The 13,287-nt window shown below is 40.8% G+C and overlaps 1 protein-coding gene across 4 annotated transcripts in view; it reads right to left on the bottom strand.

The window, feature by feature from the left end:
• The window catches only part of unc5a (unc-5 netrin receptor A), a 195,439-nt gene that overhangs the window by 51,544 nt on the left and 130,608 nt on the right, over positions 1-13,287 (bottom strand). For 2 of the 4 annotated variants that reach the window (XM_084719449.1, XM_084719451.1), the window contains exon 6: positions 8,417-8,584. The exons of the other annotated variants lie outside the window; for them this stretch is intronic. In XM_084719449.1, the coding sequence (XP_084575575.1) occupies positions 8,417-8,584 (168 nt within the window). The remainder of the gene's footprint in view (positions 1-8,416; positions 8,585-13,287) is intronic. 4 annotated transcript variants of the gene reach the window in all.

Genomic DNA, 13,287 nt, shown 5'->3' with positions numbered 1-13,287 from the left:
GATGTGCTTCGTGCAACTAATGGTGCCCATATAGAGGTGTATTAAATGAGGCAAAAAAACTTCAATATCTACTTTCATTTTGTAATAATTTCCAGAGATTTGTCTACTCATTTGTTTTTGTGATAAATTTGTTAAATTGTAAAGAGACTTTATGGACACCCTGTATTATCATGGTAGATTAGCTAGCTATGTAGCTAATGTTTTACTAACATTTTCTATCGGATGTTTTCTTTTGATGCTCTTGTCGGAAGATTTGTTAACATTAGCTAACTTAAGATGTGATGTCGCTTGTGCAGGTCCCTCAGCAACATCTTTTAACAACCAGTGAGCAGCAAGATTGCCAGTAGCGGTTCTAGATAATTTTACTTGTATTTGTTCAGTAACAGTACTTGTTTCAGTAAAATGGGGTCAGCACTGTATCATTGGGGGCAGGGGTGGGGGGTCCATATTCCTTCAACCGCTCTATAAGCTTGCTCAACTGTAATTGGAGCACAGAGCAGAAAGGGCGGGACTTAGGAAGGGTCAATTGGAAAGGTGGCTAAAAGGCGCTGTGAGTGTAGTAGAGCCAGAAACCCAGGTGTGTGAATTAGACCCTGTTCTCACACAAATCTGCATGTTTGTCTGTGTGTGTCCTCCAACGATTGCTAGAGAATGTGAAGTGTGTATTTGAGTGTGTGTGTGTGTGCGCGTGTGTGTGTGTGCGTGTGTGTGTGTGCGCGTGTGTGGAGGGATGCTGACACAGCTCGGGCCTCTTTGCAGTCAGATCCATTTGGCAGAGAGAGCAGAACCAATCAGATAATTGTCCTTGTTTGGCATTGAGTGGACCCATCCGTGGGCCAGTGGGCTGATTATCCAGGCCGGGAATGAGAATGATTGAATAGCGAATTACATCCTAATGAATATATTATGTCGCCCCTCAGTTTATCCACACCACTGTGAAATAAAGAGATGAGATCAACATCTGCCCTGATGAGGTGATGAAATTCAACTTCTCTTTTCCCACCACAAAGCAAGACTAATGGCCATGCAAATAACATTTTCAAACAAGTAGATTGGAGTGGAAAACAGGGTGCTGCTGCTCATGAGAATGTGGATGAGGTGTGAGCACACATGGCAACCCGAGTGCTGAGGAAAATCAAAGAAAAGATGGAGATGCATAAACAGTTCTTGATGGCCTGACTCTGATCACATGTTGCAAAAAATTCAACAAGAAGGAGAGGCTTTCCACAGGAGCACAAACCAAAGAAATGTTTGGACAGCATAAGAGGGAGCGGAAAGATAGTAAGTGGCGACGATAAATGCAGTGAGGCAAGAAAATTGACACTTTCCTTGATTTTTTTCACATTCAAGGCTAAAATCAGACACAAACCTCATCCTTTTACTTTTTCAGAATCCACATAAGGAAATTGTTATCCACAGCCGCAGTTTTTCTTATCAAATCCCCAGAAAGAGATTGTTAGCGCCACTGCAAAAGGCACCACAGCTGATTTTCAATCATGCAGCACCACAGGTTTTAGGTCAGGCAGGTCTCTGCGGAGGGACAGTAATACAATAGCCCAGTGGCAAGCCCCCATTTGGACACGTTGTCAAGGGGAGAAGCAAAAGGAACCCGACCATTCTTTACAGGTCGGTAGGAGGGCCTGTTTGAGGCTTTGCTGTTCAAAATGACAATGGCCGCTGACGAACACAGTCCGAGATCATCGGACGCCTATGGTTTCTGTGTCCTTGAGGTGAACATGAGGAGGCAGACAAGTACCACTGAGACCAGCAGGTCACCCCTCTGCTCCCACTGTCCTGTCAACACACATGTGTGCACAGTAACCGCCCCAATCCCAGCATTCAAAGGCTGATGGAGAAAAAGCCACAGAAACCACAGAGCTGTGACAGGGGGTTGATAATGTAGACACAGATGTAGTTGATGAAAAGCTTATTCATAATCAAACCTTATTCTGTAGCTCTGAAACATTTTTATATAGTTAAAATCCAGATTTATTAGTGGTTGTCATATAGTATGTAATAATTCCTCTATCACTGCCAGGCCTGTGGTCATTAAATCGGACTAAACTTGATCTTATTTCTTATCACCTTTTACTCTTAAACTGTCAGTTAATCCTAAAATCAAAAATACACATTTTTCCTCTTACCTGTAGTGCTATTTATCCATCTAGATTGTTTTAATGCGAGTTGTAGAGTTTTGGAGATATCAGCTGTAGAGATGTCTGCCTTCTCTAAAACATAATGGAACTAGATGACACTCAACTGTGGTGCTCAAAGTGCCAAAGGAATACATTTGAAAAGCTAAACAGCACTGTCTCTTCCCAGAAATCATGACTCAGTTATTCAAGATAATCCACAGACCTTGTTGTGAGCTGTTTCATGTAGGAACAAGTAGACATCTCTTAGTGTCTAGATGGATAGCAATAGCAATACAGGTAAGAGAAAAATATGTATTTTTGATTTTGAAGCGAACTGTCCCTTTAACACTGCTTATAGATTCTAGAAAAATACTTGAATATATCTATTATATCATATGTGATCTGATATTATCATATATTATATTATCATTATTACTAATATAACTATGTATTAGACATAACTTCATCATTATCTCCTTGCTCTTTGCAAACCAGAATTTTTATCCATCCATCCATCCATCCATCCATCCATCCATCCATCCATCCATCCATCCATCCATCCATCCATCCATCTAATTAATAACTGAACAAAGCTGAGTCTCCTCCCTTATGTTAACTTAACCACTAGAACAAACCAAAATGAGACAGAATGACACATGATGAGGGCGAGCCAAAACAAATGGCACAGAATGATTAAAAACAGCGCTGATGCAAGCCTGTCACCAGATGGCCACCATCTTTTCTCACTGAACTAATGTGTTTTTCTGTCACATTTATTAGCCACAGCCTTTATTTATTCCTCAGATAAAATATGGAGTCTCCAGAACAATCTCTGATAATAAGCAGAGACACTCGGATGCTCACTTCCGAAGTTGAATTAGACACTTGCCTGCAGTGAAGACGGCAGACATATGGGTGCTAACTTGCATGTGTACAGCACGTACATGCGCAAACACACGCTTACAAGTACGCGCGCACAAATACACCAGCCTCGAGTCTGTTTATTTTCCATCTAGTAGAATTCTCATGACTCCTCTGGCAAGCCTGAGGGATCAGTACAATATTTAAATAATTCACGCGAGTTAGAAATCTCTTCAGGTTGTTTGCTCTTCTCTCACATATCAGCAACAGTCCTGTTCATTTGTGTGTGGCAGGTGTCTCTTCCAAAAACTGGGGACTAACTGTTTGCTGTTGGCTCAGGTCGTGTATCTTTGTCGGAAACGTTGGTGTGAGCTGACATTTTGCCATGACCATTGGCTCGGACCACAAGTCAGTGCAGGGGCAGAGTCAATGAAAGGGTGAGGGATAGACTGCAGATTTATGTGGGATACTTCAGCGGGATGTGATGAGACGGGGACAAAGGAAAGAGGAGAAGGCAGAGAGAGGAAAGAGAAATGGAGATAAGCTCTTGCATGGTTTGGCTACTGGCCGTCTCAAGTGTTGATCTGCTCTGCACTGAGCCTCAGGCTTTAGCCTCAGCCTCCTCCTCCTCCTCCTCCACAGCTCCCTGTGTCTCCTCTCAGCATGGAGCCCATCTGATCTGCCACACAGGCCTCCGCCAACTCTCATTAAACACTTTGGAGACTTAGACAAAAATACAGATGAGCCTCTCGAGCTTCACACTTTCCAGATGAGAGGTGGGAGCTCACATTTTGATACAAGAGTCATTGTGAATCGACATGTGCTGTTACCGAGCAGGAAGTTGGACCGCGGCGGCCCATGAGAAGAATGCATTTTAAACACAGTTGCACAATTTGATAATAAAAATCATGTTGCGATTACTTTAATATATACTGAATTATCTATACACGATTAGTGGGAGTGATCATTTTTTGGGTCAGACTTCATGTTACAGTGCACTAATAAGACATAAGCCGTACTTTGTATTAAATTAGACAAAAAGTAGAAATAATACATTCTTTATTAGATACCCTTTATTAGATTATTATTACACTTTTGTTAGAAGGCAATTAAGAACACATTACAACAGACCTGTGGTCCAAACTAAAATGAAATCACATATCTGCTACTTTAGACACACCTTCTTTGATTGGTCCTGTATAATTTGTAAGACCAATTTCTACTTCTTTGAACAAAGCTGTGTCCCAAATTACTCTCTAATAAAGTCTAGTAACGATCTAAAAGTAGAAAATAATACACTAAAGTTTAAAGTACAGTAGTAATGTGTCCCTGATTACCAAAAGTCTAACAAAGGTCTAATAAAGGGTCTAATGTTATTTAATAAAGAACATGTTGTTTCTAGTTTTCAAAGAGCAGCTCTGTGCATTGTTAGGTGTATGCTGTGTAATTATGTTATAACTGCTGTCTAATAAAGAACATATTTTAAAATTTTGTCTAATTTGATAAAAAGTACAGCTTGTTACCTCTTATTAGCGCACTATAAAATAAGGTTCACCCCATTTTTGCATCACAATTTTCACTTTCACTGGAAAACATTATTAAAATCCTGCTAATGTGACATTTGTTGGAGTCTGTATCAAACAACCATGTTTTCTTACATCTGGAGAAAAAGATTTATAGGCCAGGAGATCTCAGTTCAGTATTTTGTCATAATGCTGTTTTGTCGCACATTTTTCCTTTATCAAAAAAAATTAAGCCCATTGCATGTGGCCATATTGCAATTTTGTTAATATTTTCATTAATTGTCCAGCTCTAATATGAAAATATGCCTCTGTGGCTACAGCTAAACACGGCTCCAAAGGAATCTTGCTACTTCTTAAATGTGGAACGACACATGGCCATCGGCGTTTCAGCAAGAAATATATATATAGACTTAGTCGGGCAGCGCAGACACAAATTACAGCCTTTGCATGTTGTTGGTTCCAAATTTAAATTGATTTGTTTCCAGCAAATATTCTTTCACTTGACAGCATCTCTTTCTCCCTAAAGGAAGAGTACAGCAAATCTGCGAGACCATCAATGTGTTTTAGACTAAACAGAAAAACAGACTGCAACTGCAAATTACAAAGAAAGCTTCTAAAAAACAAAATGTATTTTTCTGTAACCCATTTCAAAGATCTAATGCTGTGAGTTAATGCACAAGAGAGCTAATAATCAACAAAGAATCTTAGTCTGGATAATTAATGAAATCTTGAAACAAGACCAGCATTAAAATCATGCAATTTTTAAAATGCAGCTCAAAAACAAAAGGCACTGTAGAAGAGAAGAAATGCCTCTCAAGGCTGACTTAAAAAAATAAAGACGACTACTTCTGAATCCAAATGTCAGCTGTGTCTAAATAAATAACATGATGTCTATCTGCAGAATTACAGCTCCCCATGAAATTCATTCTTCTCAAGTCTCTTTCTTCACAAATAAGCTGAAATCACCATCTAACTGTGCATCTAGTGGATTAGACCTGTGAAGGCTATAAGGACGGTGATAATTACACTCGTTATCCACTATGTGAGGATGCTTTCTGCTAGGCTGGTCTCATCTGTTCCCCCTTGCTGAATGTGACGCTTATATATATGTCTACTCATTTATTCAGGCTGATGATTCATACATTTGTTCATCATGTATTGGATGAATCAAGGTAAGGATTCAGTGCCTGGTTGCATAAAACCACTTAGTTTTTCCCTAAATTTTCATCTAAGCATGCCTTAGGAAAAAACTCGTCTGTCTCTCTTTTTCTTTCTCTTTTTCCTTTTCTCTTTGTTGTACATTTTGTAGAAGTTAGCTAACCCAGGCCTAATGAAGTGTGTTAGCTAAGCTAGTGAACAAGTGATAGTAATGCTGTCTAGTAAAATTAAAGAATGATGTAAGTTTAGTGTAACCATGGTAACTGAAGTGCACAGGTGCTATAATATGACAGTAACTGACTGCAACCTTCACCCCAACATCAAAAATACATATTTTTCTCCTGGCTTGCAGTGCTGTATAACCAAGTAGATTTTTTTGGTTTGTATTATTTTGAGCAATCGGGTCATGACTTTTGGAATGACACACTGATTTTTAATTTTTCAGTTTTCCATGTTTTTTATCTGTTTTTTTTTTTTTTTTGGTTGATTTGATCATCACAGGATTCGTGCTAGGATTTGTCCCTTTAAGGGACAAACTTAAACATACAATGTGCATATTCTGCCACTCAGGGTCTCTCTCACATTAAAACAATGACAGAAAATGTAGTTTGATGACATTGTGAAGCAGCATGGGATCATGGTAGCTGTTGTCGTTTCATTGTTAAACAATGACACGACTCAAGTAGACATCATGTTCATGGATGAAGTTTTATTCATGTTACATTTAGTCTAGCATCTAGCTAGCAAAAGCTAACAGAAAATGCACCGTTACCTTGAATAAATTTGAACAAAGTTGGAAACATTTGGGATAATGTAAGTTCAGAAATTAACAAAATGACATAATTATGTCTAGCATTTTTAGACATTTTAATGTGAAAGTGTTACATATTGTACCTGTAAGTTTGAAACTTAAGGTGGTTTATGCAACTGGGCACAGATGTATTGAGCAATTGTCTTCACTTGGCTGTGTGTGTGTGTGTGTGTGTGTGTGTGTGTGTGTGTGTGTGTGTGTGTGTGTGTGTGTGTGTGTGTGTGCTTGGAGACAAATGATCGGAAGCGCTCAGTTCATCTTAGGGGACTTCAGAGGCATGTGTGTGAGTACACAACAGAGCCGCAGTGCCACTTGTGATTGGAAACAACAGCCCATCATCCCCAGGCTTTGGCGTGGTGAACTTCGGCCTTGAGGGGGACCCTCTCTGGGGTCCGACAGTTGGGGCCATCTGTGCCACCGGTGTTCTGTCTGCGACAGGTAACGAGTGAGAGAAAAGGAGGCAGAGACAACTCTGTTGCCAAACAACAGGACTGATAGAGGTGTGAGTGGGGTCACGTCGCTGTAGCGTCTCTCATCAAGAGAAAAAAGGAGGAATTCTTTCTCTCTCAAAGTCTCTGCAAACAGTGTTCACGGGCCACAATGCAATTTCTGTCACAGCACCCCAAGAGTTGAAATTACACACTTTCTCCTTGTGGGGCAGGAGAAAGAGAGTGGAGGGCGGGGTCTGGTCTAACAATAGCAGCTTGGACTGACATTAATCTCTTTAAGCTCATGGAGGTCAGTCTCCTGCTTTGCTATGGGGGAATGTCAAGCATCCCTGGACACCCCCTCTAATTCCATTACTCGTTGCTCCGGCGCTAATAATTCCACATCCATCCAGATAGGGTCCTGATGGGAGCGTCATGCATTTCTGCGTTTCCTTTGTCTTCCTCCTCCTGCTGTATTCCGGCGGGCCATGTTACTTACACTCACGCTTGACATCTAGTGATGTCTTTACATGGGAAATGTGTAACACAACCCCCTGATTCACTGAGGAAGATAACCTCTGTTTTAGGCAGGGAGAAGCTGCCACTGCCAGAGGTGTTGGATTTCCCTCTCTGCTATTTACCAAGCGTGGGAGATTTCTCCTGCGGTCAGCATGGGTGCAGAGCCTCAGTCATATGTGCAAAGCCCAACAGCCAGCGCTTGTACACACGGGCTTTCTCTACTTCTTTTCCTCTTTGTCTCACTCTGAGCTTTGTTCCTGCCTCTCTTACACTGTATCTGATTTCATCTCTCTCTATCCCCTGCTTTCACCTTACACCTCCTTCTTTCTCCATCCTGCTCTGCCTCGCTATCTCTCCCTCTGTCAGGGGGCTAATGTGGGACTGCAAATGAAGCAGCTTGACTTCCATCTCAGGCTACCGGGGATCGATATGTGTTGCTCAGTATCAGGCAGGACGCTCTCTGCCTCTCCGATGTGCTCTCACAAGGGAGAGCGGAGCAAGCAAATGAAACGCCCTCAACTCAGCACACGTAAACACGGCACATAGGCTGCCATAATTCAGTTTTTTATTGCCCATATTTACTACATAGCTTGAGCAGCAAACAATAACAAATGTACTAGCTGGTCTGACACAATGCCATGGCAGGGACCATGCCTCTTAAAGCAGACAGGTCTCTGAAATAAAAGTGGGGTCTGCGTACGGCGCAGAAGATAAAGAGATATGTGAACAAAGAGTGATAATAATAAATCACTTTCAGGATGAGGCCTTACTGTGAAGACTAATGGGCTCTGACATTGCTGTGTAAGCGGTCTAATTGCAGGAAACAATAGAAGCACTGACATCTAAGAAAAGACTTGGGTGCTGGTACAAAAAGGCAGCCAAAATAAAGATGAATTGATGACTTCTAGATGCAAAAAAATGCAAAAAGGAAGCCACAGGAAGCCAAGCACCACAGGACAAACAGGGTTGCCTGGGAGTTACCTGGACAGGTGGCCACACAGGCACTTTTCTGGACGTTCTGCCCCTCACAGGATGTGCCTCCATTCAGTGGCGTGGGGTTGGTGCAGCTCCGACTCCTCTTCTGCCAGCCACGCCCACACACAGCACTGCAGGACGACCAGGTGGTCCACGTGGACCAGCCGCCGTTGACTGTCAGACCAAGCGCCGGTGGGGATGGAGGGGTGAGGGAGGGAGGGGAGAGGTTGGAAGGGGGTAAGGATGGATGGATGAAGGAACAGAGCAGCCAGGATTACCCGACATGCACTAAGGAAAAGAGGTGTGTTGTGCTAGAATAATCATGACTGCTGTTACACTCTTTGGTTCAGCGCCGCAAGGTGAACTAATGGAAGAGCAAGAGCAAAGGGGGCCGCGTCCTGTGTCCGAGTTGGAAAAACAGCCGACTGCAGTGAAAACAAAATGGCTTCAACAGGGAGCAGAAAATAACATGACAGCTTGCCATCTTTGACCTTATCTCTGAGGAAGACACAGTTGCTGCAAAGTAACTAGTCGACATTTTAAATATGCCTCTAAATTTCAGCAAGGTAATGCGAGACATTATAAAAACCACTTATAAAACAAAAATCACAAAATAACAAGGGCTTTTCACTTTTAAAACAATGAAAATGCCTTTATTGTCACAGCATGGTCATGTTGGACCTGAAAACAAACAAGCTCTGACGTGTTTCAGCACACAAACCAGGGAGTCAAACAGATCAAATAGAACAAAAGGCCTTTTTATAGTGGTATTCCTCCAGGGCTGTGACGGTAACCTCATTACCACGGCCATGTGATGCCTACTGCGGGGTTGAGCTCATTACCGTCATCACCGCAAATTTTATTTTGAAGGGTCAATCTTATGTAGAGATCAACTCATGGATCTTGTAATGCATCTACGGATCAGCGCTGTCACAAGCAAGTCACGAACACAGCCTCTGACTGGTCAACAGACTCAACTCAAGGCATCCTGGGATTGCCAGTGGGTGGCTCCTAAAAAGACGCTGTAGTTACAAAGCTTCTGAAAGGGATACGAAAGTAATGTTATCATCGGCTGCTCGGCCTACTTCGAAGCTAACTTGCTTCGTTTTTCCAACAGTTGGGAAATAACAGACAAGACTGTTCTTTGTCTTGAGAAGCTGCAGCATTTACTGACACGTACGTGTGACCTGTGCTGTACATTTACTAAGACTGACAGTTTTCTGCTCCACCGTGGGCATCACTGTTACTCTTAGTCTGTTGCTTGCTTTCACTCATTTGTACGCTGCACACATATAAGGCATATAACTGTCTAACCTATATTTCACCAACTGGAATCTTTCACTTGCACCCAATTGTTGAAGATGGTAGCTTATATGCCAAAACATTTGTTTTGAGGGTCCAACATGACCATGCCATGACAATGAATGCACTCTGATTGTTTTAAAAGACAGTGCCTTTAAATTTTTTTGTGATTTTTACACATGTATCCCTCTCAAAAGAGGATCTCAATCAAATCAATTTGAGTCCAGGAAGGGCTCTTACCCAAACCTTTGTTGATTTCCACACTCATAATACAGTCACAACATAATCTCTGTAAAGAATTAGCATTTAAAGGAAAATGCTCATGGTCATAAAGCATAAAAAACAACGCCTACTACTTGGAAATGCCAACACGCTACTGAAAAATAAATATATCATGGCTGTTCAAGTAATTCAGATTATGTCCTTCACACATCCATCACTGATTTCACACCATTACATGTCATTCTTCAAACTCAAGTATTCTTTGAATTGTAGAAAACGGCCCTGTATAATTTAGCCCTCTTTTATATTTGAAGCTGAAAGTTCAGGCGGTTCAAAAGCTTTGCTCCTATTATTGCAGCCACTTGCTGAACTGAAGCCCACGTTCTGAACCTTTCCCCGTCTATTGGCACGTAATTGTTGCTGTATCGCTCGATCATGGCAGGCGATTACATCAAATCACGCTGATTTAATTCTAATCAGCTCCTTCCTGTATCTCCTGTGTTTGCCTCAGCTTACAAGATACAGAGATTCTTGATTTATTGACTTGAACAGCACTGTCGTTCCTTCTCTGTACATACTCCCTTCCTAATTTCCCCCCCTAACTCTCTCCTGTGCTTGTCGTGGCTGAATCATTTCCTTGCCCTCTCTATGCGATTGATTGCCCGCCACGGCGAGGTAAATTGCCAGGCAACTCGGCCCCTGATTACCTCTTAGCACAGAGTGCAGTCACACCAGCCAGGCCTTGTTAAAATGCATCTCTGGCCCCCTGTTGAACCTGCTTTGAAAAGTAGCAGTTATTATGACTTGCTACAGCTAGCTTGATCAGCTAGCGTGGTGGACTACGATGCTCTCAGGTAACTTTATTTTTCTTTTCTGCTACAAAGCAACACAAGTGAACAGCAGTAACAGGTCTTATTTTGAACAAGAGCATTTCTATTGTGATTTGACCTCAATTAATACAGCAATACTAATACAATTGTCAACTTGTCAAGCACATAGAGTGATGAGAAGAAATAAGATTGCACATGCAAGCATCCCAGCAATTTGTTTGCAATTTGTCGGGTCTAAGAGTGAAAACTACTGTTTGACAATGCAAGAAAGGCAAATAATAAGAGTGTGAATGCTCTTGCCTCCACAGTGATTTCAAGTTCTTTCAACAACAAGCTAATCAATTATAATCAACAGTAAGAATAATTGTCCTTTTTCATTTTTATGCTGGAGGCTTGGACAAGTGTATGGTAATGTCTGTTGTGACTGCATGCACTAAATGAACATATTTCATTTGAAACCATTCACCATGAAAGTGCACATGCCTCATTTATCAGTCACATTAGAGATAGAGCACTATTTAAAAGTCTGAAACTCCTTTAGGGTCTGCACACTTTGTTCAATTACAAAATTAGCCAAAAAGGAAACTACCTGATATGTTCAGTCTAAAACACAATGATCTCTTTTACTGTCTGTTTCATTTTTATTAGCAAATATTGATTTGAAATTACATTTATAAACTAAGTAAAAATAAAAACACTGTACAAAGTCAAATCTAAAGTAAAACATGCAGGTAGGGCTGCAAACCAATTATTATTTTCACTATCTTTTGATCATTTTCTTGATTAATCTATTTGCTGTTTGGTTCATAAAATGTTAGAAAATGGTGTAAAATGTTTCCCAAAGACCAAAGGGACGTCCTCAAATGTCTTGTTTTGTCCACAGCTCAAATTAGTTTACTGTCTGGAAGACTTAAGAAACCAGAAAATATTCACATTGACTCACACTGACACTTTAAATGACTCATTAGGGTTCACTGTTTATCAAAATAGTTGGTGATGAATTTAAAGGGATAGTCTGGATTATTTGAAGTGGGGTTGGATAAGATTATTACCAATAGTCGGTGTATTACCTACAGTAGTGGTGGTCAGCACACCCCGTATTTTCAGAGCTTGAGAGGAGTAACAGCACGAAGCGCTCCTTACAAACAAACAAGACTCCGCAAGTGAAATCAGTAAATATATCTTGCAGGACACAGGAGCAGCTGCTCCACCGCTGCCTTGATCTGTTAGGTTGTTTATGTTATTGTGTGACTTCTGTGCTTTAAAAGGATGGTTCAGATTCACCAAAGTCACACACTAACACAAACTAACAGATCAAGGCAGAACAGCAACTCCTGCGTTCTGTGAAATACAATTTCCTGCAGTGTCCGATTGATTTGGAGAGAGCGATATTTGGCGCTTGACGACGATGACTATTTTCTGTTGGAGAAAATTGTTTGACAGCAAGTTAAGAGGTAAAATTTTTTAGATATAGTGTACACTTAAATCGATATTGATTTTTTTTTCTTTGTTGCTGACCCTGTCCATAGCAGTACACTGTTTAGCTTCTTTGCTGGTTCACCTTTCTTCAAACTGAGGTCAAGCCAGCTACCATCTACTGTAGCCAAAACTGTGACTATTGATAGGTGCCTCATACCCACTTCAAAACAACCTAGACTCTCTCTTTAATAGTTGAAAACTAATCAATTAATTGTTGCAGCTATACATGCAGGTATCTTCTCACTCTAGTTCATCTGTCTAATCAATAGCTGTGTGTATTTTTGGAAATCATAAAAAGAACAGTTTTTCCTTGATACATAAAGGCTACCTAAAGCCATCCATAAGTGATCCTTATGTTCCACTGTATGCCTTCGTTTTCTGAAGTTGAATTCAACCTTCACCTTAAAGGCCATTGATATTCTGTTGAGAGTTTTTGTTAGCTGAAAAGGCAGAGTAACTGCAGTCTTATGTGAAAATTAATTTTCAGGCCACAAGCTTAAAATGAGAGCTGCATAAGATATTAAACTTTGATCAAATAATTGACAATCTGATTTCACGGGGGACTTGAATACTTCCAGTGCTTTTCATGTATTCCAATTTATTAACTTCATTAAAAATAACCATGTTGTTCTTTTAAATTTAGTCACACAAAAACCTTTAAGTAAACTCATTTTAAAATCATTTTATAGCAGAACAAACGGTGCAAAACCCAAAGAGGCATGCATACTCCTACATGGGGCTGTATATTTGTGGCATATGGTGCATCTTCTTTATTGTTATGTTAGATAATATACTGACTTTACAGCACATCATAGTATTGTCTTCTTCTGGCAGCCTCAACAAGAGCAGACCCTGTGTCAGATACCAGATTCTAAATGTCTTGTATGCATAAAGTCGCTTTCACAAAGCGTTCTCACGTGACTTCTATTTCCTGCTTGCATGTACATGTACCATGAAGGCGGGAATGAAGTCAGGCTGTAACGTATGCAAAACCTTAGTAGTGCCAGTACCCGAGGAATCCCCTGTGATACAAAACATGCTGTT

Source organism: Lutjanus erythropterus, chromosome 5, assembly GCF_056507025.1.
Source record: "Lutjanus erythropterus isolate fLutEry1 chromosome 5, fLutEry1.hap2, whole genome shotgun sequence".
Taxonomy (NCBI): Eukaryota; Metazoa; Chordata; class Actinopteri; order Lutjaniformes; family Lutjanidae; genus Lutjanus; species Lutjanus erythropterus.
The sequence above is the reverse complement of the archived record's forward strand: the minus strand, read 5'-3'. Positions and strand labels throughout refer to the sequence as shown.